We start from the raw sequence: 26,047 nt of genomic DNA on the forward strand, positions 1-26,047 counted from the left end.
CCTATGTAAACTACCACCTCGACAATTCGACATACTGCCTTTGATTTCCCTGATTCAATAACAACTCAACAACAATTAAACCAAGTATAATAACAAAACACAAAGCACATTAACATGAATGCACCCACAAAACCCAAACTTCGCCAAACCAATTCAATATCATTATTATTTTCAAAATATTTTTAATCCAAAGAGCCAAAATCTATCAAACCTATGCTCTGATATCAACTTGAAACACCCGCAGTTGGCTCATACTGAAAATGCTACCACCACACTGTATAATGAGGTCATCACTTCTTGCTTTGGGCCCCACAATAAAGTGTTAAGGCTAAAATTAACTATAAAAATATTTTATTATTTCACACAATAAAGTTTATGAATATTTACAAAACGACGCTCCTAAACAGGAGTTTTTTTTTTTTCTAGTTAGAAATTTACATATGATACATAATAACAAGTGCACTCACTTAACCCGTCTTTTTATATTCCGAGACGTCCCATGTCCCGGAGGTGCCATGCATACCTGAACCAAATATTTTTCTTAAAAGCAGTCTAGAATTAAATCCATTTTAAGAACTAACATGGAATATCTCATGTCATACTTTTTACAATAAAGTCTAATCTCTGTTAATCACAAAATACGTGTCATGTCATGCCATACTAATAGTGAAATGATGCAACAAAGATATCAAACTCGACAACCATACACATGCACATATAATTACATCCTTTGAAGTTAGCAGCCGAAATAACCTCGACTCCATAATAATAGGTTCACTGCATCTATCTAAGTGAGCAGCCGAAATAACCTCAGTCTCATAATAACAAGCTCACTAGACCATCATCAATAAATAACCGGAAAATCCTTGGCTCAAGAAAGGACCTGAGTAACACATAATAACATAATGATCATCCGGTCACTTCCATATACCCACTATACGACTCCCACAATCAATACATGGATAGTCGAACATTGTCTCCATTAACCACAAGACATCCCATATTCTGTGATAGCGAAGATAGGCCCTCCATGTCTAGCCCTACCCCGTGTAATGTAGTAGAATCCATGCAACCTGGAATCACCCAAGGGAAATCCGGAAACTCTACTCCTCCTCACGCGCTCTAACGGGATCACGTTTAGAGTTTGGTATATGATTCTAAACTACCGATAGGCATCATCAGTTATTAGCCCAATGAGTGGAACAACACCTAACATGAATGATTAAACCAAATACGCCTTAACTACAATGAGTCTAATTCCAGAATGACTATGCGACTAAGTCATCCAGTTGTCCGACTACTATCGTCCACTATCACCAAAGTGTTACTGTACATCGGGGTCAAATATCCTAAATCCAGATGATGCTCTCGCCTAGCACTACCGCACACAGAGACTGAACGATAGATTCATAAAACATATCCTTTAAAATGTGCAATATGCGTGCAACATATCAAATAAATGAATTTATCAAAAATGGCTGGTGAGACAGGTCACTATCCTCCTTTTCATAAATTCACCAACGCAATCAAATACGTATATTAAATATCATAAAATGCGAAGTCTCACACATGCACATGCACACGCACATACAGCCCCCCTTGCCCAAAAATATATCTAATATATTTATATTATATTTTATTAATATATATATTAATTTTACTAATTTAACCTAAAATTTATCCTAATAATATTCAACCGCCACAGCCGTTCTTGATTTTACTGTTTTTTTAATCTTTAATATATAATATATATATATATAGTATTTTATTAATAATGCTATATTATAAATATATATATTATAGTATTAAAAATCAAATCAAATTTAACCTAAATTTCAAAATTATTTTTTGTCTCCCTTGTGCCCAAATTTCAAATCTTCTTTATTTCTTTGTTGTTTTCTTTTTCTTTTATTTTTTTCTCATCTATTGTTTTTTGTTCTTCGAAATCTTTTTTCTTTTTCATCCTTGTTTTGGTGTTGGACTCAAATCTGATCGGGTGGAACCAACTGGCAAAAATCGGTATTGTTCTTTTTTTGTTTTTAGATTTACTGCGTATTTGAATTATTTTTTTATGTGAAACATGAAAAATTATATCATAATAAAATTCATAATATTTTATGTTAAATTTTGATTTTCGGTGATGAAATATAATATATGTTATTTTTATTTAAAAATTTTATGTTAGATAATTAATATTTGATTTATTTGTTTAATTGTTTGTTAGGTTGTGTAGTTATGGATAAATTTGTTGTCAAATCAAAAAGGTCTGCTTCAAGTTCATTTTTCCACCCACCAAGTAATATGATTGCTAGTCAAATTGGTATGGATGATAGAGAAAGTGTTAAAAGAAATCGAGTACAAATGGAATTATCGGAGAACGACATTGTTGGTGATCCAGGATTACGTAAACCGATTGATAGCTATCATATTGATGGTAGAGATGAATTAAGAAGACGATATTTAGCTAAAGGGCCTTGTCAACCGCATGATCATGATTTTCCGAAGACTTCATTTGGTAAAATTATGAGAAAATTTCAATCAACATGGTTTGATCAATTTGAATGGCTTGAATATAGTGCACAAAAAGATGTTGCCTTTTGTTTTGTATGCTATTTATTCAATAAAGGCCACAAGCATGGTGGGGATACCACTTTTACAGAAGTTGGTTTTAGAAATTGGAAAAAAGCCTTAGAAAAATTTAAGAAACATGAAGGTCCTTCAACAAGTGCACATCGTTATGCTAAGATTCAGTGTTCGTCATTTCAAGATCAGCGACATAATGTTGATTATATGTTGGCACAAAGAAGCAAGGAGGTAGAAATTGATTACCGTATTCGGTTAACAGCAGTTGTTGATGCAGTCAGATTTCTTTTACAACAAGGTTTGGCTTTCCGTGGGCATGACGAGTCAGAGAAGTCAATGCAAAGAGGTAACTTTCTTGCACTCTTGAAATGGTATTGTGATAGGAATGAAGAAGTAAATAAAGTAATGAATTCAAATGCTCCGGGAAATAGTCAATTGACATCTCCTAGAATTCAAAGGAAATCATCAATGCTTGTGCAATAGAGGTGAGAAAAATTATTTTAAACGAGATTAGAGACAAGTACTTTTCTCTTTTGATTGATGAAGCTCGAGACAACTCGGTAAAAGAACAAATGTCCATAGTTTTGAGATTTGTGAACAACAAAGGAGAAGTGATTGAGCGATTTCTTGGAGTTGTGCATGTTAGGGATACCTCTTCAAAATCTTTAAAAGAATCCATTGATGATTTCTTTGCAAAGCATGGCTTGTCATTTTCAAAAATTAGAGGTCAGGGTTACGATGGAGCTTCTAACATGCGTGGTGAGTTTAATGGTTTGAAAGCACTTATTTTAAATGAAAATTTTCAAGCACATTATGTTCATTTTTTTGCTCATCGACTTCAGTTAGTAATTGTGACAACTTCAAAGGATCATGCATTGGTGAGTAACTTTTTCGATCATTTAATTATGATTGTGAATCTTATTGGAGCTTTATGTAAAAGAAGAGATGCTCTTCGTCAAAAGTATCATGATGATCTTGTACAATGCATAGACTCTGGTGTAATTGATACTGGAAAAGGAAAAAATCAAGAAACAGGCTTAGCGCAGCCAGGTGATAGTCGTTGGGGTTCTCATTATAAGACAATCAGTCGGATTTTAGATATGTGGGATGCAATTATAGATGTTCTTGAAGTTATAATTGAGGATGGGATTGATCAAAAAAGTAAAGGTTCTGCTGCAGGTTTGGTTGAAAAAGTATTGACTTTTGAATTTGTTTTCATTGCTCATTTGATGTTCACATTATTGGCGAAAACAAATGCATTATCAGCTGCTTTGCCATGAAAATCTCAGAATATTGGTAATGTTGTATCTTTGATTATAGCGTTGAAGAATGATTTGAAGGAATTTCAGGAGGAGGATAATTGGGAGAAATTCATGGGAATTTTCTTCAAATTTTGTTCTGAAAAAGATATTTTTTTGCCGAATATGGAAGATCCTATGCCTGGTCGAGTTAGATCTCAAAGAAAAGTTGATGGCCAACCAAAGACTTATTTTCATTATTTTTGTCGGGATATTTTTCTTCAGGTACTTGTCTACTTTAATTTCATAGTAGAAATATTGATTATTTTATTTCATTTACAAATCATTTGTTTATTTTATTATTATATTAGATTGTTGATCATATCACACAAGAAATGGATAATCATTCTACGGAGACAAGTTCAGAACTTCTTTTAGGCATTGCATGTCTTGATCCTAGAGATTCATTTGTCAATTTTGATGTTGATTAACTACTTCGTCTTGCTAAGTTATATGCATATGATTTTGACGATGAGGTTATGCTAGCCGCAGCATTGAAACAATATATCTCTATTGTTAAAAAAGTTGAGTCGGTATTTTTTTTTTTTTTTTTGATCTTGAGAGTATTGAAGATGTTTCTAAAAGGATGGTTGAAAGAAGATGGCATACTACTTTGAAATTAGTGTATCGACTAATCGAGTTGGTCTTAGTTCTGCCTGTTGCAACAGCTACCGTTGAAAGATCTTTTTCTGTGATGAAGATTATCAAAACTGATTTGCGGAGTAAGATGGGAGATGATTTTTTGACAGATTCTATGGTATGTTATATTGAAAAAGAAATATTTGAAAAGGTTGAAACTGAAGCTACTCTGCAATGTTTTCAAAATATGGCAACTCGAAGAATACAGTTGTCCGACAACAAATAAACGGTCAGTCTTCTTAGATATACAATGTATATATAAAATATATTATTTTTAAAATTTTAGCCCCCCCTCTTATGTAATGCTAGTTCCGCCTCTGCGCACACATATATATATATATATATACATTCATTGACAAAATGATCAAGATAATAACACATTAACATTATTAATCAGAATCAAATGCAACATGCATACCTAATTTTTTAAAATTAGATTTAATTCTCTATTGCTTATCTCTTAACGACACTCTCTGATTTTTGCATTCTCACTCAAATCTCCTCCAACGTACATTTGTCTCATTATTTACTCAAATCAGATTAGTTATATGTTTATTCATAGGAGCTACCTGCTTATTCAAAAACTAATCTCTATAATTAGCTCGTCAAGCTTCAAACTTTTATATTTAGTAGAATATGGTATTATAGCTATAAAACCCTCGTATGCTCCAACGTACATCTGTCTCATTATTTACTCAAATCAGATTAATTATATGTTTATTCATAGGAGCTACATGCTTATTCAAAAACTAATTTCTATAATTAGTTCGTTGGGCTTCAAACTTTTACATTTAGTAGAATATGACATTTTAACTATAAAACCCTCATACCTCCTAATATTTATATTGTCCGATAATTAAATAAAAATTCTTAAAGATATGAACAAACAAGCAGGTACAATACACTGTCGTTTTCACTTCGACTTGGATCGATACAAAATTCTCATAATAAATCGCTAAGACTACGAATAGATTATTAGCTAAAGAAATTCGTCGATTAAATAGTCAAATAGTTAATTATGAATTTTTTAAAAATTTATAATTTAATATTTCAATATTTAAATTTATAATTAAACTCTACGTAAAATAAGGAATAAAATACCGAAATAAAAATCAAATGGATAAATCTTTTTCATTTTTTTTCTCGTCTCCGGACGTTTCTTTCCTTTCCTTTGCTGAGTGAGTTTGATTTGCTTTCTTTCTTTACATATATATATATATATATATATATATAATTATATTATTATTATTATTATTATTATTATTATTATTTTCGTTATTATCAACATTTTCATCCGCCACCATCATTATTTAAATATTATACTTCCTCCGTTCCAATACAATAGTCTTATTTACCATTTTTGTCCGTCCCAAAATAATAGTCTCATTTCCATAAATAATCATATCACTATAAAATTTTCATTATTTTTTCATTATTATAAGACAATTGTCACTATTTTTTTATACTAATAGACTTATAAGGGCAAAAAAAATTTCTACCGTACTTTTTACCAACTACCAATATAATATTAATATTTCTTAAATTTCATGCCAAACATAACTCAAACTATAGTTTTGGGACCGAATAAGTATTAAATAGTGTAACTTATATAACATCCCCTTATGTTTTAGTGAAAATGCATAAAACATCGTGTGTTTTATTTATTGCATAAAACCTCTTTGTATGAATATAAAGTTTGCACGAAATACCTTATTGTCCAAAATAATATTTGATTATAAATAAAGATCTAAATTACGCAAATAAAAAACGCAAAATACCGTAATAATTTTTTTTGAATAAAATAAATAAATAAATAATTGATTAATCGTTTATTTTATAGTTTTTGAAAACAAATTGTTATGTGATTTTTATAAAAATTATAAAAATAAATGATTGATCAATAATTTATTTATTTATTTTATTAAAAAATTATTTAAAATATTTTACGATTTTTATTTGTATAAAACTTGTGCAATTTAGGTTTTTATTTAGAATCAAATATCAGTTTTGGATGAGAATGATGTTTCGTGCAAACTTTACATTAACACAAAGGGGTTTTACGAAATAAATAAAAGATATGGTGTTTTGTGCATTTTTACTAAACTAGAATGGGGTAATATATAATTTACCCTATATTATATTATATTTTATATTTACCTTTATAGATATTTATCTTTTCAACCATCTTTTCAATTATAATCAATATATAAAGTAAGAATAAAATTTAATCTATAATATTAATTTTTTGATCCCAAAATATTATAGAAATATTTATTTGATATAATAATATTATTTTATATACTTCAAAATCAGGGCATTAAACTCGATGCCGAGGAAAGATGATTATTTTGATGGGAAGTGTTAAAACTCATCTTCTATGAAGAGTGATTCGAGGACACCGGACTACATCGATCTAATCCGTCAATCAAATACCCTGAATCTTTGAGTTTTCTTATTAATGCAAGCGTAGAGGATGCGATCCATGGAAAAAAAAAAAAAAAAAAAAAAAAAAAAAGAAAGCAAGAATTAGAAATCACCAAAATCCAAAATAAAAAATGGAAAAAAAAAAAAGTAAATCTACTTGGTGTTTGACAAATAATTTTTAGTTATTTGACTAGTCAAAAAATTAATTTACTTAATTAAGTGTTTAGTAAATTAATTTTTTGAAATAGCTTATCGGCCTCAAAAAGTTCATTTCTGAAAAATTATATAACACGAAGTTTTGAAAAAAATTTTAAATTTTAATTTTCTTTATTTCTTATTTGTCCTTAAAATGTTATTATATATTTCACATACATATAAATATATTTTCTACTGCAGTATTATAAATTATTTTAATATATTTTTTATTAAATTATAATTTTAGTTTTATAAAACTAAATTAGTTAATTTTTATATATAATTAATTTTATTTGTAAACTATATATATTTATTAAAATAAAATAAAAATAAAAATTATAAATATAATAAATTAATCAATAATTAATATAATAAATATATTTACAATAATTTTATTATTTTATATTTTACATCATTTTTAATAAAAAATATTTATTTTTTTATAAAAATATATTATTTTTCTCACATCTAAAATTAATAAAAAAAATTATAACACATTCTTAATTTCAAATAACTAATAACAAAAATTTTAAAATTTTTAAAACTAAAAAAACACAATTTTAAAATTTTAAAAGTTAAAATATAAATGTTCTCAATTGTCATTTTATATTTTACGTATAAATAACTAATATCAAACTGTTATTTTACCAAAACATTTTAATACAAACAATTAATTGAATCAGCTAGTCAAACCAGCTAAAAGATAACAATAATTGAATAATTGAATCAGCTGATTATCAAACACACCCTACGTCGAAATTATTGTTAAAATTTTATAATCAAACCAAAATTAATAATTTGTTATAAATATATAGTATAATAATACTATATCTAATATATGTATATATATGCTTACAAACTTAGGAATATATATAAACGTATATGTATTTTAGCTTAGAGAGAAATAGAGAGATTAAACGAGAGTAAATTTATCTAATGCCAAACTCCCATAATTCATTTGATATTATCCCTTATTTATAGACAATGTACAAAACATTAGTCATCACCTTTAATATCTTGGCATCATAATATTGTGCCACATGTACAATTAAATGACATCTATTAAAATAAATAACTCATAATACTCCACCTTAGGTGTCATTAACTGCAATAAATACGCCTCATTAAAACCTTGTTAGGAAAAAACCCAATGGGACAAAAATCCTAATCAAGGAAAAAGAGTACGTCATTCATGTATTAAAAATATTTCTCCTAATGTGGACATCACTTGAAATATTGCTCTCCCTGATGTGGACATCATTTGAAATCTTGCAACCGACGCATCCCGATGATCTTTACCAATTGTTCGTACGTTGCGGTCGGTAAAGCCTTGGTCAACAAGTCCGCTAAATTTTGGTCTGATCGAATCTGCTGCACATTTATCTCACCATTTTTCTGGAGATCATGAGTAAAGAAAAATTTTGGTGAAATATGTTTCGTTCTATCTCCTTTGATATATCCTTCTTTCAGTTGCGCTATACAAGCTGCATTATCTTCGTACAGAATAGTAGGAGGATTATCATTTTCAGATTTCAAACCACAATTCTGTAAAATGTGGTGAATCACTTATCTTAGCCAAACACACTCTCTACTGGCTTCATGAATTGCTATTATTTCTGCATGATTTGAAGATGTAGCGGTTAATGTTTGTTTAGTGGATCTCAAAGATGCCACTGTACCGCCACAAGTAAACATATAGCCAGTTTGAGACTTGGTTTTATGCAAATCAGAAAGATACCCAGCATCTGCATATCCAATCAATTTATGCCGAGATCCTTTTGGATATAATAGACCAAGATCAATAGATCCTTGGAGATAACGAAAAATATGTTTGATTCCTTTCAAATGTCGTTGTGTTGGCATTGCACTAAATCTGGCTAATAAATTTACAGCAAACGCTATATCTGGTCTAGTACTGTTAGCCAGATACATTAGTGCACCAATAGCACTTAAATATGGTACTTCAGGACCAAGTGCTTCCTTATTCTTCTCTTTTAGTCTAAAAGGATCTTTAATAGGATCGAGAGTTCTAACGACCATCGGAGTACTTAATGAATGTGCTTTATCCATTGCAAATCGTTTCAATACCTTTTGGGTATATGCAGATTGATGTATCAAAATCCCATTTTCCAAATGTTCAATTTGTAGACCAAGACAAAATTTCGTTTTCCCGAAATCTTTAATTTCAAACTCCCTTTTCAAATATTCAATAGCTTCTTGGATCTCTTCAGGGGTTCCAATTAAATTCAAGTCATCCACATAGACAACTATTATTACAAAATTTCTCCCATTTTTCTTTATAAAAATACACGGACAAATAGAATCATTGGCATACCCTTCCTTCAATAATGATTCACTGAGACGATTATACCAAATGCGACCAGATTGTTTGAGCCCATACAAAGACTTTTGTAATTTAATAGAATAACATTCTTTTGGCTTTGATTTATATGCATCAGATATACTAAATCCTTCAGGGATTTTCATGTAAATATCACTATCCAACGAGCCATATAAATATGCAGTTACAACGTCCATCAGACGCATATCTAAATTTTCATGTACTGCCAAACTGACAAGATATCGAAACGTTATTCCATCCATTACTGGAGAATATGTTTCATTAAAATCAACTCCAGGTCTTTGTGAAAAACCTTGGGCAACAAGTCTTGCTTTAATCTGGCAATTTCATTATTCTCATTTCGCTTTCGAATAAATACTCATTTATAGCCAATAGGCTTAACACCTTCAGGTGTTTGAACAATGAGTCCAAAAACTTTTCGTTTTGCCAATGAATTTAATTCAGACTTGATCGCATCTTTCCATTTTGGCCAATCTATTCTTTTCCGACATTCATCAACTGATTTAGGTTCTGGATCCTCGTCATTTTCCATTAGATCAAGTGCTACAATATATGCAAAAGCATTATCCATAATTGTATCACTTCGGTTCCAATGCTTTCCAGTAGTAACATAATTTATTGAATTTTCAATAATTTCATTCTCTTCAGAAGAAATTCTATTAGGATTAACATCCTCATCAAGTTTATCAGGATCAATTTCTCTAGAAATTTGATCCATGTTACTATATGTTTCTTGAGGGTTTTGATTAACATTCAAATCATCAACCATTTCATTTGTTCCTCTTTTCTTTCGAGGATTTTTATCTTTGGAACCTACAGGTCTGCCACGCTTTAGGCGTACATTTGATTCATTAGCACTTTGTATTTTGTCTCCAGGAATAAAAATTTTAGCAGGTACATTTTCAGCAGCTATATAAGATTTAGTGACTCTGCTGGCTTCACAAAAAGCATCTGGCGACTGATTTGCTATTCGCTGCAAATGTAAAATTCTTTGTACCTCTAATTCACTTTGACTTGTACGAGGATCAAGAAAACTGAATAGTATTTTCCAAGTAATTTCCTTTTTCAGTTGATCAGTTTATCCCCCTAATATCGGGAAATGCGACTCGTCAAAATGACAATCAGCAAAACGAGCCGTAAACGAATCACCAGTTAATGGTTCAAGATATTTAATGATATATGGTGATTCGTACCCGATATATATTCCCAATCTTTGTTTGGGGCCCATTTTTGTACGTTGGGGCGGTGCAATTGGCATATAAACCGCGCACCCAAAAGTTCTCAAATGTGAAATATTGGGCTTTTCATTATACACTAATTGTACTGAGGAGTAGCTATGATAGCTTGTCGGTCTTAATTTTATCAGTGTTGCTGCATGCATAATTGCATATCCCCAAGCAAATACGGGAAGTTTGGATTTCATTAGCATAGGTCTTGCAATTAATTGCAGCCTTTTTTATAAGTGATTCAGCTAGACCATTTTGAGTATGTACAGGAGGTACAGAATGTTCAATGTCAATTCCAATAGACATGCAATAGTCATCAAATGTCTTAGATGAAAATTCACCACCATTATCAAGACGAATTTTCTTTATTGGGTGATCTGGAAATTGAGCTCGTAATCTAATTATTTGAGCAAGCAACCTCGCAAATGCCAAATTTCGGGTAGATAGTAAACACACATGCGACCATCTAGTAGATGCATCGATAAGTACCATAAAATATCGAAATGGTCGGTATGGTGGATCTACAGGTCCACATATATCACCCTGAATTCGTTCTAAAAATGAAGGGGATTTAGTTCCCACTTTTGCCGGTGATGGTCTAGTTATTAACTTCCTTTTGAGCAAGCAACACATATAAGTTAATTTGTATTTAATACCCTTTGATCTTTCAAGTTATGGCCATTGGTATTTTCAATAATTCGTCTCATCATAGTATTACCAGGATGCCCAAACCGGTCATGCCAAATCATAAAATCTATAGACTTCTTGTCTACCAGATATGTCTCAACCACATTAATCTTTGTGCAATATAATCCGGAAGACAATGAAGACAATTTTTCTAATATATATTTATGTCCATCAATGAATTTTGTAATTGACAAAAATTCATTATTTGTCTCACTTGATGTCTCAATATGATATCCATTTCTGCGAATATCATTAAAACTCAACAAATTTCTTTGAGATTTACTAGAATATAGTGCATTTTGGATATAAAGTTTTATTCATTCGGGGAGAAATATTATCGCTCTTCCAGAGCCCTCAATTAACTTCGCACAACCAATTATGGTATTCACCTCAATTTTTTCCAACTTCAGGTTGGTGAAATATTTCTTATATTTCAAAATGGTGTGCGTTGATGCACTATCAATGAGACATGAACTGTCTTCCATATTCATTATAACATGCTCAGCATTCATATTTCTTATTCTGGGAGAAATATAAGAATAAATATATAAAAAATTTGGAGAAAATACATAACTGTCATATCATTACAAAATGTAGGGAGCAAAAACTACATGTGTTACAAAAATATATACACATATCTATATGCATTTTATATCGCATTTCCGGGATTTTCATAGTACCCACCTTCAGGGTATACTAGAAAATCAGATACATCTAGCTGCGTATTATCATTACATTTATCACCTCCACTTCCACTGGCAATAATCTCTGAAAAATTAATTTATGGGGGATTGACATTTTCCGGTGCTTTAACTTCTTCGGGTACTTTATCTTTCTGTTTTAGGGAATTTTGGTACAGCTCAACGAAATAAGAATTGGAACGACATTTTCTGAACCAATGTCCTGTCATTCCGCAGCGATAACACTTGTCCTCGCTTTTCTTTGAACTCTGACCAACATCATTCTGAAGCCGCTTCATAGGCCTATTTGATTCCTGCTCATCAAAATATCTTTGACGGTAATAAACAAACCTGCCACGACCTCGTCCACGGTCGGTTCCACGTCCACAACTCATTCCACGTCCACGACCAAATCCACGTCCACGACTAAATCCACGTCCACCGCCTTGTCCGCGGTAGAATTTAGGCATATTATTTAAACACTGAGTCGCATTCACTTCAGGAAATGGACTCGCATTAGTTGGCCTCGATCGTGATTTTTTAACAATAATTCGTTATTCTGTTCAGCAACAAGTAGACAAGTAATAAGATCACAATATTTATTAAAACCCCTTTCTCGATATTGTTGCTGTAAAACTATATTAGAGGCATAAAACGTGGTAAATGTTTTTTCCAACATATCCCTATCAGAAATATTTTTTCCACAAAATCTTAACTGGGACGTGATTTTGAACATCATGGAATTATAATCGGCAACTGTTTTAAAATCTTGCAAATGCAAGTGTTGCCATGCATATTTCGCTTTTGGTAATATAACAGATTTCAAGTGTCCAAACTAAATTTTCAAATTTGTCTATAATCAAGTGGATCTTTCACCATTAAATATTCCATTTTCAGGGCTTCGTCAATATGATGACGCAAGAAAATCATTGCCTTTGCACGTTCTTAATTTGTGCATTTATGTTCACTAATTATTGTTTTCGAAAGCCCCATGGATTCGAGGTGCATCTCGACATCCATTACCCACAGTATATAATTATTTCTTATAATTCCAAGTGGGGGAAATTCAAACTTTGCTATATTAGACATAATTAAAAGAAAATAAATACTTACCAAAAATTCCGCAACCTTCCGAGTAATATAACAAAAACAACAACAAAAAAAATACGCTATCTTTATATGCATTTCCTCGGCAGTTTCGTGCTGATAACCTGTTATAAATATATATATCTATATATTAGATATATTATTATTATATTATATATTTATAACATAATTGTTTTATAATGTAATCAAAATTAATTATTTTTATTCTTATTAGATCTATTTCTGATTTTTTTTTTCCGATTAATCCAAACAAATAAAATAGAGACATTTTCATTTTTTTTGTTTTGTTTTTACAAAACACACAAATAAGCGTAGCCCTAACCCGTGGCGGTTCACCCACAGCCCACGGAAACAAGGGCTGCCCACCCCAACTCTATATATTCAGAAGTAAAAGCCCTAGATTTGCAAGATCCGCGGCACCCTCTCTGATATTTTTTCTACGTTCTCGAAATCAGTCGACGAAACCTCCATTCAGTTGTGGGAAACATGGATATGTCGAGCGATTTCGATCGCATCCTTTTCTTCGAGCACGCTCGCCAGACTTGCGAGTCCACCTATTCTCTGAGCCCCCTCGATGCTGACGTTCGTTCGCTCTCTCATGAGCTATTTCTGTGTTTTTTGTTTAATTCGTATTAATTATAATTCAATTGGTGGTTGTAGAATCTGACGAGATGGGGTGGAGTGTTGCTGGAGTTATCTCAGTTTCAGAACGGTGCGGATTCGAAGAAAATGGTTCAAGGTAAGACACTTATTTGTTTTCTGGATTGCGCTTCTTCTTCCGTCTCGTTAACTACTCGTTCAAATAGTGTTTGCTCTTGGAGGCATGACTGAATTATTTATGAGTATGAAACCAATGTTGGGGAATATTGATAAGAAGGTGGATTTATGAGTCTAGAATATTGATAAGAAAATCTTCTAGAATATTGATAAGAAAATCTACAGGTCAGCTTATCTTCTGATCGACCGTATGTTTTGTTGTTTTGAAGTACTATTGGCTGGAAATGTTTGTTGCTAGTGTCTAGATCCTAATAGTATTGCGGAAATCCAGATGTTCTAGTAATGAAAGTCAATAAACAAATATTCCATTGTAGCGTGTGCTAATTGGATGGGTGCCTCTGGCTTGTATTTGAAGTGTATTTGTTTTTAATCAGATGCGATGGACAAGCTAGAGGAGGCAATAAGTATTAATCCTCAGAAGCATGATGCATTCTGGTGCCTTGGAAATGCATATACCTCAAATGCCTTTCTCATTCCAGACCTTGAGGATGCCAAGGAATACTTCGACAAAGCAGCACATGCCTTTGAGCAAGCATTCGAAATGGTATCTAGCTAAATAAGGAGGTTATGTTTTATGCTGTTAGGCCACTTGCTAATTTATATGCTTGTTTACCGATTGGTTTGTACAGGATCCAACCAATGATCTTTATAAGAAATCTGTGGAGGTCGCTGCCAAGGTAATCTTTATTATATCTTATCACTCTGATGCAATTTCTATCGTGAGGAATTGCACATATTATGGCTGAATTTTATTTGTAACATCTATTGTCTATACTAGGAAATGAGAAGATAGAAAGTGGAAGGGTTTCTTTTGTAGATATCATACTATATTGTTCCTTTGGGTAGACTTTGCTTGAATGCCTTTTTTTTGGCAATATAACACACAATTTCTTGTGTCTGTTTATTTTAATTTATTAATCTTTCACTCTCTATTTTGGTATTCACTTTATGTCTTTGATCATCACAATTGTTTGTTACCTGTGTTATGTCAATTTTCTTTCACTAGGCTGTTTGGGGCAGATTTTTATGCATTGAACACGGACCTAGTTAGGCCACCTTGGTTGCCATGTATTTAACTTACTCTGGTGTCTGACTTATCCATATGCTCTTGTTTTCATCAAAGGCTCCTGAATTTTGTAATATTTTGCTATATTTTGTTACCTGTGGTATGTCAATTTTCTTTCACTAGGCTGTTCGGGGCAGATTTTTATGCATTGAACACGGGCCTCGTTATGCCACCTTGGTTGCCATGTATTTAACAACATATTCTGGTGTCTGACTTATCCATATGCTCTTGTTTTCATCAAAGGCTCCTGAATTGCACATAGAGATTCACAAGCGTGATTTGGCTCAACAGGCGATGGCGGCAAGCTCTTCTGCAGCTGCCAGCATAAAGGTGAATTTTGTTGTTTGTTTGAGGTTCTATCTGGAACTGTTTATCATTCAAGGTTTCACGTTTGCTATGTTTGTCTTGAGCAGTTTTGGTTTGGGAGAAGTTTTGATGCTTTATAATGCAGTGGAAATTGAAATCACTATATTTCATCAGCCAAAGTTGAATCTTTAAATATCCGTAATTAGATATCATTTAGCTTGTGGATGACTGTATTCTCCATTTCTGCAGCAACAGGTTGCTAACAAGTTCAAAAGAAATGAACTCAAGTATGACATATTGGGATGGGTTATACTTGCAGTTGGCATTGTGGCCTGGGTGGGGTTGGCAAAATCTAATTTGCCCCCTCCACCTCCCCCGAGATAAGTTCTGGCATCTGAGTTCGCTATCTTGACAAAAGGGGAGTTATTCCTTGTTTAGTTGAGATTCTGAGAACATATATCCTTAGTTGAAATTTTGACTGGAGCCCTTAATTGATGTAATGAAAGTGCATTTGCCTCATAAAGTTGTAGAAACTTGCGTCCTAATATTTGAAATTTTTCTGTGTGGCGAGGAGCATTGGACGAAAAGCATATTACATTTTGGCATTTCAAGCATGCAATGTTAGGCATGCGCCCATACCAGTGTATCAATGGTTCATTGTTAAGGGTGCTCTACATAATAATGGTGCGTTTGTTTACGAGAATTTTCTTGCAAAATGTTCCAAGGCTGTGTTCTTAGGTACAACATAAATGGTGTTTGTTAAGGGTGCTAGAATTCAGAGCCTCTTGGGTAAAATGCTTGATTGATTACCTGTTCTGTTCTGTTCTCTGATTAGTTTCAGGCCCAATGGTTTCTGATAATGTGCCAATCGAATTTACGTACGAATTTTATTTTTGATACAATAACAAGTAATAAAGTGGCGTTGTGCAATGAAGCAAATATTGAATCAAACCTGTTGCGAACGAGGCTTGTACTGTACGGAAAATATTTGGATGGGGAGCGCTGTGGGTTCCTATACATACAGCTCAATCGCCATCAATGATCAGACTGCTGCCAGCTCCTCTTGTCGTTTTCTTTTGTAGGTTTTACTCTCCTCTCCTCTCCTCTCCTCTCCTATCTCTTCAACTTCAAATTGGTTTCCAAATTTTTTGCCTTTCGGGTGCTTAGTGTGCTATTCTAATCGTACCCCCAACCACCCCCACCACGTGAACACCGAAATGGACCCATTCATACACTAGCCAAGCAATTCGTCAATGGTCACTGCCTATGGCGTTGAGGATGATAGCAGCAGCAGCATCAGCAGCTGCTTACCCTGTAATTCCTCCCACTTCCAATTTCAGTCGCCTCCTTTCAAAACCGCTCTTCTTCCAAGCACCCAAAACGACGCCGAGGAGTAGAATTCGCCGGGAATTGAAGGCTACGGTGATGTTTTCAGATAACGTGGTTGTTAGCGACCTAATCGCCACCGGTTTGTCCGGCTGCGTTGCTCTGTCCTTGCTGAAAATATGGGAACAGACGGCTGACAGGCGCATTTTTGACCAGGTTCAATCTCTTTATTTTTTATTTCTCCATTCAATTAATTTCTTCTCCACAACGATCTGGCCTTCTGAGAGTTTTTTCTTCAGAGTAAGGAGTTTGACGAGAGTAATTTTGGAAGGAGAACTAATCCAAGCACTTTCCGAAAAGGAAACGTTCATCCTTCGTTTGGATCTCATTAGTTTCATTATAGTTCTACTTCTTCAGAATAACACAACACTAGAGATGATTACTAACAAGCAACGGTTTAGGAAATCTCTCTTGATAATTTCAACTCTTTCTTCTTTCTTGTGCTAGAAACTAAATAGGAAGCTTGTACATGTTACCGTTGGACTAGCATTCATGCTTTGCTGGCCTATGTTCAGGTAGTAAATATAATTTGCTAAGGTTTGAGGGAGGGGTTCGTATTGTTTCCACAATGACTGAGCTATATATATATATATATATATATATATATATGCTGATATCTTGTCGCAGTTCTGGTCGTCAGGGAGCAATTTTTGCAGCTCTCATCCCCAGTGCCAATATAATCAGAATGCTTCTTATGGGGCTTGGGATATTGAAGGATGATGCAACCGTCAAATCCATGACCAGATTTGGTGACCATAGGTATCCTCCACTCACTGATGTAGTAGAGCATCAATCAACCTACTGATTCTGATTCTTTAATTTGTTTGAATTGATGAAGATATGAAAATCTCATAGTATTTAGAAACAATTTTGTTTGCTTGGTATGCCAAGCTAATTGAAGATGGTGCCAAAGAAATCTTATCAAATCACCATACTCGATCCACGGTTGTAATTTCCTTTGTGGACATTATTAATATAGCTCATTATATTTGCTGCTGCTGCATTCAGGGAACTGCTTCAGGGGCCATTATACTATGCTTCAACAATTACTTTGGCCTGTGCTGTCTGCTGGCGAACGTCTCCTATAGCGGTTGCAGCAGTTTGTAACCTCTGTGCTGGTGATGGTACTACTGCCTCCAAATCTCTGCTTCAGGACATGCTAGTTGCTACTATGTAGAATATACCCAACTCAATACAATCTGTTCAATATTACTTTTCAGGCATGGCTGATATTGTAGGGAGACATTTTGGAAGACAGAAACTTCCTTACAACCAAAACAAATCCATCATCGGGAGCATCGCAATGGCGAGCGCAGGTTTCCTTGCATCCATCGGGTACACTGTTGTAGACATACCTACTTGCGTGCCTTGCTAAAAATTTTCATAGTGTGTTACTGTTGTCTGATAATTGGTGTATACATATATATATATATATGTCACGACAGATATGGCCTCTACTTCTCCTGGTTGGGGTACATGGAACTAAGCTTGAGAATGGTTGTGGGGTTTCTGGTAGTGTCCGTCGCTGCTGCATTAGTTGAATCTCATCCCTTAAGCACCAAGCTCGACGACAACCTGACGGTGCCTCTTGCAGCTGTGCTAGTGGGCAGTTTAGTTCTCTGACCATTGCAATGGAACGAACAAGCATTCTATTCTATGCAGTAAGTATACTGCATGCATTCTATTCGATTCTATGTAGACTTGGATATCAGTACCATTTACCGACGATTATCTATGATAAAAGTATGGGGAATGGTGTTAAAGAGTATAGTTGGAATGTCTCAAAAGACACAAGAAATGAATCCACCTAGCTGAGCTGAGCTTCATCTACAAATGCTGCAACATTGAGAACGTAATAAAGATGATGATGCAATTCATTCAATTATATAAGGGAAATAATTAGAGTTAGTTCATTACTTAATAGCTTATGTATGTAGAAAGGAAGAGAACCACAGCCAAACGAAAGTGAAGGTTGGCACAAGAGGCATACCAATCCAATTGAAGGATGATGATGTTCCAACTTCTAAGGTGTTTTTCTAAAAGAAAAATATCCAAGTCAAATATCATTTTAAAAATTTAGCATTTGAAAAGTTTTGCAAACTCCTATATTTATAAACTATAGAAGTTTTCAAAACTTTTACATGTAAAATCATAAAAGTTTTGAAAATATCTAAAATATTAAAAATAATAGTTTTCAGAATTCTTATTTTCTCTCCCAATTATCTATTAGTATAGGAAAATTATAGGATTTCTCAAAAGTAATGAAATTTTGGAAACTTTTTTCATGAAAAGTAGTTATAATATTTTAATCTCAATTTTCACCGTCTTCCACAATTTTGTTACTCTTATACTTTTAATCTCAATTTTCACATCTCTCACAATTTTGTTACATTCGAAACTTTTTTATGTTGAGTTCGTTTCTAAAGCAAAACTTTTGCTCAAGAAGTCCAATTCTCAAGTATTATTTTTTGACTAAATTATTTTATAGTTTTATATAATATTTTGTTTACTTCTCAAGTATTATTTTTTGACTAAATTATTTTATAGTTTTATATAATATTTTGTTTTATATTGTTGGTAGGCAATATTATATTTTGCATTGTATTTATTGTTTGATTACAAATTTATTTTTATATGATATTTATTTTGGCATTGTTTTTAATAAATTAGTTGTTTAGTGATTGTGTATTTGTTTGTAATTTTATAACATCTTAGGTGTATTTTTTGGTATTATTTGTAAGGTTTATATTGATGTATTATTTCTTAACTTAATATTTTTATATATGACTTATTTTTATAATATATTAATTTTATTCTTATTAGTATTTATTTAATATATATATTTTTTTACAGAAATAGATGACTGAGCAGTGACCAGTGCAATATTGATATTATGCTATATTGAGATGATAACATTATACAAGTTGGATAAAATAGAATATGATTGTGATCTAAAGTGTATGACAGTTGTTCGGCGAGATAGTACATTTTAAGATTTAGAAAGTTTATTTTATAATTTGACTGGAAAAAGCCGGATGCAATATTCTCTTAATTTGAAAATATCATATAGTTGGACAAATGAACAAAATAACAAGAGAATGAGACTTATTACTTAAATGGCTGTAACACTTTTTAAATTAAGAAAAAAATTATCAATATTTGGAGTTATTTGTTGAATTTCAACTGAATGAAACAAGTGCGGTTGTAGAGATAGCATATGTGAATCCCAATACAAGGCTTGAGCAAACAAACGATGATATACACATACTAGATGCAGATTATTAAGGAGTTGGAGAAGATAAATTTAGTGAATCAGAATCAATTTCATGCTCAGATGATGAAATGGAGATATATGAAAACTGTGAAAAAAGGGTCGTGGATGCTACTGCATTATGGCAAGAGTCAGGGTCATCGGGATCTCCTAAAACATGTACAATACCACATTCAGATAGTCAAAATGAATATCAATTGATTGAATATTTTCACAAGTTGCATGAGGAGGAGTTTCAACAAGATACATATGGCACTTTCAATCGTAGATGGGATGTTTACACAAAAAGTAGCGGTTATTTCTGGGATGATATTCAAAGATAAAAAATAGATGCAAATGGCCGTTAAGAATTATTCGTATGGTTGGGAGGGAATATATTGTAACAAAGAACAATCATACGGGCTTCAGAGTAAAGTGTAAGCACTATGGGAAAAATGGTTGCGAGTGGAGCGTGACTGCATCATATAAACCATATTTAGGCCCCGTTTGGATTGGGTTCTGATAGTTGCTTTTGGCTTCTGCTTCTAAAAAAAGCATGTTAGAAATTTGTTTTCCTTTAAGATCGATGACTCGGGTTATTCCTGCAACAAAATAATACTCACTAAGAATATTAGTATGTTAGTACCAATAATCATAATAAAATAAATATAAATTAAGGAAAAACAGTGCTATAATATAACGAAATATTTGGAATAATTTGTTAGGCTCAGGTCACAGCCCATTCCGCGCCAACTCCAAGCCTTCCAACGTGGCAACACCACAAAAAGGGAGCAGTAAGGGTTTTGACACCAAGGAATCCAAATAAGGGAGGAGATTCGCATAAAGGTAAAGAGGAACACAAATGATCACACCAAGCAACTATCTCTCTCGGCTTTCACTCGTTTCACTGCCCCCTCAAACCCACCAACACCCATCGATATATATAGTCACTTCAAGATTAGGGGTAAGGCAAAAGGAAGGGGAAAAAAACATACCTTCTCGCAAGGATAAGACCTGAGAAGAAGGCAAAAAAAAAAAAGCATGCGGCATAGAGCTACATATCGAAAAAAAATTTCTCAAGGGCAATATTAGGTAACTATTCAATTTCCCACACTTGATCAATAGTAGTGTTGTCGTAAAAAAATCGCCACCGACGGCTTAATCGGAAAAGCCTCTTGGAATTGATTTAATCATAGGGTTCCCCGGCCTTCTCAAGAAAGGATCCGGGCTACCTCACAATAAGCTAAAAAATTAACGAAAAAAGTAGGCAAAATTGGAATGAATGCTGAAAATTAAATTTTGGAATTAACGGGCAAAAACTGTAGAAGTCTGAAAAAAAATGCAGCAAATTAAAAATGCAGAGAAAAAATTAAGGCAATAGAAGATGAATTGATCGATCTCCTTTGCCGCCCTATCTTTTCTTCTTTTATTCCCTTCATTTTGTTCGGATAAGGCTCTTATCCCTTATTTTTCTCTAACCTCCCCAAACTCTTCTCACTTTCAAATTATGCTTTATCCGTTTTTTTGTTGACCACATATTTTACTGATCTAGACCTTCTTGTGGGCTGTATTCTCCTTAGGTTGGGCTCCGCTTGGGCTGGGCTTTGGTTAAATTTTGGAGTATACAAATGCCCCCCACAAAACTATTTCGGGTAAAAATTAATTTGGTCCCCGGATAGTTTTGTAATCTTCTGAATCTGGATTTGCGCGCTGTCACTTGTCCTATCTTCTTGGTATCTCCCCACAAACTTCACTCCTCACTCCCTTTCCTTCTCTTCTCACTTGCGAAAGAAACCCTTACCCTTCGAGCTCTTCCCTTCATCTTCCACCGGCGACCTTATCCTTTCCGTTCTCGAGATAGGACGCAGTAGTCCTTGGTTTCATTCCGACGAAGCCACCAGACGGCATTCTCAGTGATTTTGGAGACCGGCGGGCGGAGGGATGCTATCGAGGTTTACCCACGGTCTTTTCTCCATGGGGGGAGTCCCGATGTCTAGGTCGAAGCTGGACGCTCAGTCCGGCCGTCCTCCTCCGACACGCTCTGGAAGGGCCCCCCGTCATCTGGTGGTACTCGGTTTGGGCTCACGCCCTTCGCGAAAGATCAAGACGAGCTGCCGGAGGGTTCCTTCGACGCCCTCGGCAGGGGTAAGCTCTTGCTAGCCCAATCTTGGTTCAATCTTGATGTTTTTCCTTTCTGCATTTTTCAACTCCCTAATAGTATTTCTGAGTTCAAATCTTGGAAAGATAGACTAGATCCTTTGTACGGGGCGCAATGGAAGACCTGGGGCATTCGGTATATGTTGTCGGTGTGCACTAATTTTACCCATCGAGATAATCTTATGATCAAATCCCTTTTGTGTTTTTGGAGCCCTAGTATAAACGCATTTGTGTTTCCCTTTGGGATCCTGGCCCCGACCGTGTTAGATGTGGTCGTGATTTTAGGTCTTCCCTCGAAAGGGATAGAACCTCATTTATCCCCATTGTATAACTCCGATCGATTGCCTATTCCTGTTGCTTATGATAGCAACACCACCGTGAGTCAGTTTATTGCGTCAAACATGCTTTCTGGTCACGTTGAGTCTCTGGAACACAATGCTTTCCTTATGTTTTGGTTTAGCAAGTATTTCATTTGTTGTGCGTTGAAAGGGTTTGTTCGGGAGGTGGAACCAATTGTGCACGTCCTTATGTCTGGGGTGGAGATAGTTTTAGCCTCATATTTCTTGGGTCTGTTGTGCCATGGCGTAAACGAGTTCCTGGGGAAGCTCTCTGTCTCTTCTTCCCGCAAGCCGGTCGGAGTGGGTCCTTTGTGGTTTCTCGAGTTATGGGCGCGGCTATATTTTCCAAATTTGATCAGCCCGCGCCCTGAACTCCCCTCCCGGTCGTTCACAGCTTTAGGCCTTCATTTGGCATCGTATCCCTCTTTTCAAGGTGATCTCCATTCGCTCACCCACTCCCTTTTACACGAGACTAATCGATCTCCGGCCGACTTCATCCCTTTGTCTGGTTTCTTCTCATCTCGTGACGCTTCTATTGTTGACACCGCCAACTTTTCTAACTCCATGAGTTGGAACAAATTCCTTACTGCTCGCATTTTAGTCGAGGGATTATCTGTAGCCTCTCGATATAATTCCTTGCTAGGAGAAGTTTACCAGCCTCAGTACTGCGCGCGCCAGTTTGGTCTGGTTCAGGGAATCCCCCTGTTTGGTTACCTTTTACCACCTCCTCTTTCCGCGGGTCAGACGTTGGGATCGTCCCTTATCGATGATTGGCATGCTTACATCCGTGATATAGAGGAACTGCCACATTCATCCTATGCTTTTAATCCAAACACGTTGCCCTCCTTTGACGACTGGTGGGCTGAATTTTTTGTTCACTCGGACGTGGCGGCTCTTCGGCGATCCCTGATCAGTCCGGGTGACCAGCATTCAGGTGGTAAAGACTCGCCTGCCGCAGCTTCCGAGGAGGTGGAGGAAGTCTTCATATCTTCAGCCATAGGTACTTTATTTATCTACTATTGCATAACTGGAAGACGGGTCGTAACCGATCCTTTTCTTTTGACCATAGGTACACCTTTTACGACGGGAGCCCCATCCGCGCCACTTTCAGCCACTCGCTATTCCCGAAGACTGATATCAAAACTAGCCGCGCCCAAGTTGCGGCCGAAGCACCCTGCTAAACGGCTAGCTCCGTCACCATCCTTTCAGGTATTTTGAACAATGAGTTTCCTTTTTGAAAAAACAAAGGCTTTATGGTCGCTGGTCTTTTTTCGCAGATTCCTCCCAAGATGGCTGCCCCCGTGTCCTCCGTTGCTCCAACTAATGATTCACCTTCCTGGACATCTCCGGCTCAGGTATGCTTCACCCTTTCCTCCTTTCGCATTTGTACGGGGAATGCATTTTGATAACCCTCCTTGGCAGGTTCTCCGTGTAGGAACAGGCTCTGAGACCGTCGCTAAGTCGACTGAACGATCTGCCTCTCCTCCACCGTCTCTCCAGGTACAAGTCTGTCGGCTAATTCTGATTAACTCCTGGAATCGGTTTCTAATTTGGTAAACGCACGTAGGTTTCGCATGGAATTACAACTCCGGGAGGATCGGTTTATTCGGCCCGGGTTCTTTCTCCTGTCTCCGCCCAACTTGAGCCTGTCAGGACGTCTCCTTCTCCGTCCGCTCCTTTGGCCCCGAAAGTTGTCCCTGCTGATGTGGAGGCATACTTTGCCCAAAGCCATGCTACCGACGCCTCTGCCCCAACCAGTTTCGAAGATTTATGTCAGGATCCCTTTAGTGGGTATCAATTTGCCCTGCCGGAGGATTCGGCCGTTCTAGACACCCTGCAGGCATCTGTTCTGACTGCGGCCGCGTCTTTGTCGCTGGGCCTGCCTCGTCGCCAGCAGCTGGAGGAACTTGCAGAGTGCCTGGGCAAAATTTCCGGTCGCCTGAAGATGCTACAGGGTGTTCGCGGTATGAATGACAGTAAGCTCAAAGAATTGGTGGCCCTGGAGACGGAAAAAGCAGCTTGCGCTCGGAGCTTTTTGGATGAGAAACAACGCGCTGAGGATGAAACAACATATATAGAGGGACTCCATAATGAAGAAAAAGCTTTCCGTGCCGAATTAAGAAAGATTGAAGAGCGTCTGAGAGAGATCTCACCATAATTGGCACGAGTAACCGCGAGTCTTGCCTCTAGGACCGCTCGGAGGATGGAAATGTACGATCGTGCGACGGCCTTGGACGAACCCCTGTCTGGGCTCCGCGGCAAAAAACTTGTTTTTGAGAAGAACCTTCAACGGGCGGAGCAAGGGCTAGAGGAGCTGCGTCTAGTCTGGCCAAGTGTGACGTCCTCATGGGCTTCTTTGCACCCTAGGACTTCAGAGTTTTCCGGTTGTCTTCCTCCCACGCTGGTGGCTGTGACTGGGGACCCGTACGCTGCCGGGACGGTTTCCAATCCACCGGTCTCGGGTACATCCGCCATTAGTATTAGGCTCGTTGATGTTCACATTACGCATGATGCAAGTTTGAGTGACTCTCCTATGAACCAGTAACTTACCTCATGTCCGTGTAACTTTGCTTGAATCCTCCCCTCCACTTTTGTTTTTGGTTCCTTTTGTGACGGTCTATAACTGATGGAGGGAGTTGTTTTGTCTGTGAATTAACCATCCTTTTGATTATGGAGTCATCTTCTATTCCAAATCCCAAATGGACGGATAGAATTGCTTGAGATATTTGCCATTAATGACCGTGTTCGACTCTTTTCCTTCGAGTTCCATTAATCTGTACGCACCACCAGTTGTCTTGGCAGATATAATGAACGGTCCTTCCCACGAGGGTGACCATTTTCCGAATTTCGGATCCTTCGGCCCGACCGGAAGAATGGCTTTCCAAACCATATCACCTTCCTGGAAGGTCTGAGGTCTAACGTGCTTTTGGAAGGCCCTTTCTGCTTTTTTCTTTTGACTTCGCGTATGTTTGCGTGCTTGCAATCTCTCTTCGGGCAAAGCATTGAGCTCCTGCAGCAATGCTTGGTCATTTTTTTCCATCGAGAATCCGTTCGCCTGCAAAGTCCGGAGCGATGGTACCGTAATTTCTAGTGGGAGCACAACATCGTGTCCATAAGTCAAGCAGTAGGGGGTACTGCCGGTCACCGAAGATTTGGCGTTCTGGTATGCCCAGAGTGCTTCGTCTAGCGTATCGTGCCAGCTTCTTGGGTTATCTTCCAAAGCTTTTCTGATAATTGAGATCAGCGCCTTGTTCGTCGCCTCGGCCTGCCCGTTAGCTTGAGGGTAGTAGGGAGAAGAATGGAGCAATTGGATTCCATATTGAGCTACAAACGCCTTGACCTTTATCCCCATGAACGTTGTACCTTGATTGGTAGTGATAGTCTTGGGGATGCCGAATTTATGGATAATATTTGCCTTAATGAAGCGTATGATGTGTCTCTGCTGCACTTTGACGAGTTGTATAGCCTCTGCCCACTTCGTGAAGTAGTCGGTGGCTACGAGAATAAACGAATGTTCTTTAGATGACGATGGATGGATCTTCCCAATCACGTCCATCGCCCAGCCC

The 26,047-nt window shown here is 35.8% G+C and overlaps 4 protein-coding genes across 5 annotated transcripts; all 4 read left to right on the plus strand.

Moving 5' to 3' along the window:
- Nucleotides 1-3,155: 3,155 nt before the first annotated feature.
- On the plus strand, nucleotides 3,156-3,863 carry LOC127258093 (uncharacterized). The gene has a single exon (XM_051284742.1). The coding sequence runs from the start codon at nucleotides 3,156-3,158 to the stop codon at nucleotides 3,861-3,863; it is 708 nt and encodes a 235-aa protein (XP_051140699.1).
- Nucleotides 3,864-13,582: 9,719 nt separating this feature from the next.
- LOC127258156 (mitochondrial import receptor subunit TOM20-like) lies at nucleotides 13,583-16,047 on the plus strand. Of its 2 annotated transcripts, none has more exons than XM_051284867.1 (6): nucleotides 13,583-13,783; nucleotides 13,862-13,940; nucleotides 14,353-14,522; nucleotides 14,608-14,655; nucleotides 15,288-15,374; nucleotides 15,600-16,047. In XM_051284867.1, exons 1-6 carry the CDS (start codon nucleotides 13,688-13,690, stop codon nucleotides 15,732-15,734), a joined length of 615 nt encoding a protein of 204 aa, XP_051140824.1. In that variant the 5' UTR covers nucleotides 13,583-13,687; the 3' UTR covers nucleotides 15,735-16,047. The 2 variants fall into 2 exon arrangements, with proteins under 2 accessions (XP_051140824.1, XP_051140826.1); XM_051284869.1 differs by having other exon boundaries at nucleotides 15,606-16,047.
- Nucleotides 16,048-16,317: 270 nt separating this feature from the next.
- LOC127258155 (probable phytol kinase 3, chloroplastic) lies at nucleotides 16,318-18,618 on the plus strand. Its single transcript, XM_051284866.1, has 6 exons — nucleotides 16,318-16,892; nucleotides 17,184-17,251; nucleotides 17,364-17,495; nucleotides 17,745-17,860; nucleotides 17,957-18,071; nucleotides 18,182-18,618. The coding sequence occupies exons 1-6, from the start codon at nucleotides 16,617-16,619 to the stop codon at nucleotides 18,357-18,359; spliced, it is 885 nt and encodes a 294-aa protein (XP_051140823.1). The 5' UTR covers nucleotides 16,318-16,616; the 3' UTR covers nucleotides 18,360-18,618.
- Nucleotides 18,619-19,601: 983 nt separating this feature from the next.
- LOC127257814 (uncharacterized) lies at nucleotides 19,602-25,841 on the plus strand. The gene is made up of 5 exons (XM_051284280.1): nucleotides 19,602-23,481; nucleotides 23,551-23,690; nucleotides 23,759-23,836; nucleotides 23,904-23,981; nucleotides 24,049-25,841. Exons 1-5 carry the CDS (start codon nucleotides 22,284-22,286, stop codon nucleotides 24,637-24,639), a joined length of 2,085 nt encoding a protein of 694 aa, XP_051140237.1. The 5' UTR covers nucleotides 19,602-22,283; the 3' UTR covers nucleotides 24,640-25,841.
- The last annotated feature ends 206 nt before the right edge of the window (nucleotides 25,842-26,047 follow it).

This window comes from Andrographis paniculata, unplaced genomic scaffold, assembly GCF_009805555.1.
Source record: "Andrographis paniculata isolate CXL003 unplaced genomic scaffold, ASM980555v1 Contig59END, whole genome shotgun sequence".
Taxonomy (NCBI): Eukaryota; Viridiplantae; Streptophyta; class Magnoliopsida; order Lamiales; family Acanthaceae; genus Andrographis; species Andrographis paniculata.

Excerpts from the sequence above, each read along its gene's own strand:
- LOC127258093 (XM_051284742.1), top strand. The coding sequence starts at position 3,156 with ATGTCCATAGTTTTGAGATTTGTGAACAACAAAGGAGAAGTGATTGAG.
- LOC127258156 (XM_051284867.1), top strand. The coding sequence starts at position 13,688 with ATGGATATGTCGAGCGATTTCGATCGCATCCTTTTCTTCGAGCACGCT. Across the intron at positions 13,784-13,861 it reads TGAGCCCCCTCGATGCTGAC|AATCTGACGAGATGGGGTGG; the intron begins GTTCGTTCGCTC and ends TGGTGGTTGTAG. Across the intron at positions 15,375-15,599 it reads CTGCAGCTGCCAGCATAAAG|CAACAGGTTGCTAACAAGTT; the intron begins GTGAATTTTGTT and ends CCATTTCTGCAG.
- LOC127257814 (XM_051284280.1), top strand. The coding sequence starts at position 22,284 with ATGTTGTCGGTGTGCACTAATTTTACCCATCGAGATAATCTTATGATC. Across the intron at positions 23,482-23,550 it reads CTTCATATCTTCAGCCATAG|GTACACCTTTTACGACGGGA; the intron begins GTACTTTATTTA and ends TTTTGACCATAG. Across the intron at positions 23,982-24,048 it reads CTCCTCCACCGTCTCTCCAG|GTTTCGCATGGAATTACAAC; the intron begins GTACAAGTCTGT and ends AAACGCACGTAG.
- LOC127258155 (XM_051284866.1), top strand. The coding sequence starts at position 16,617 with ATGGCGTTGAGGATGATAGCAGCAGCAGCATCAGCAGCTGCTTACCCT. Across the intron at positions 17,861-17,956 it reads TAACCTCTGTGCTGGTGATG|GCATGGCTGATATTGTAGGG; the intron begins GTACTACTGCCT and ends ATTACTTTTCAG. Across the intron at positions 18,072-18,181 it reads GGTTTCCTTGCATCCATCGG|ATATGGCCTCTACTTCTCCT; the intron begins GTACACTGTTGT and ends ATGTCACGACAG.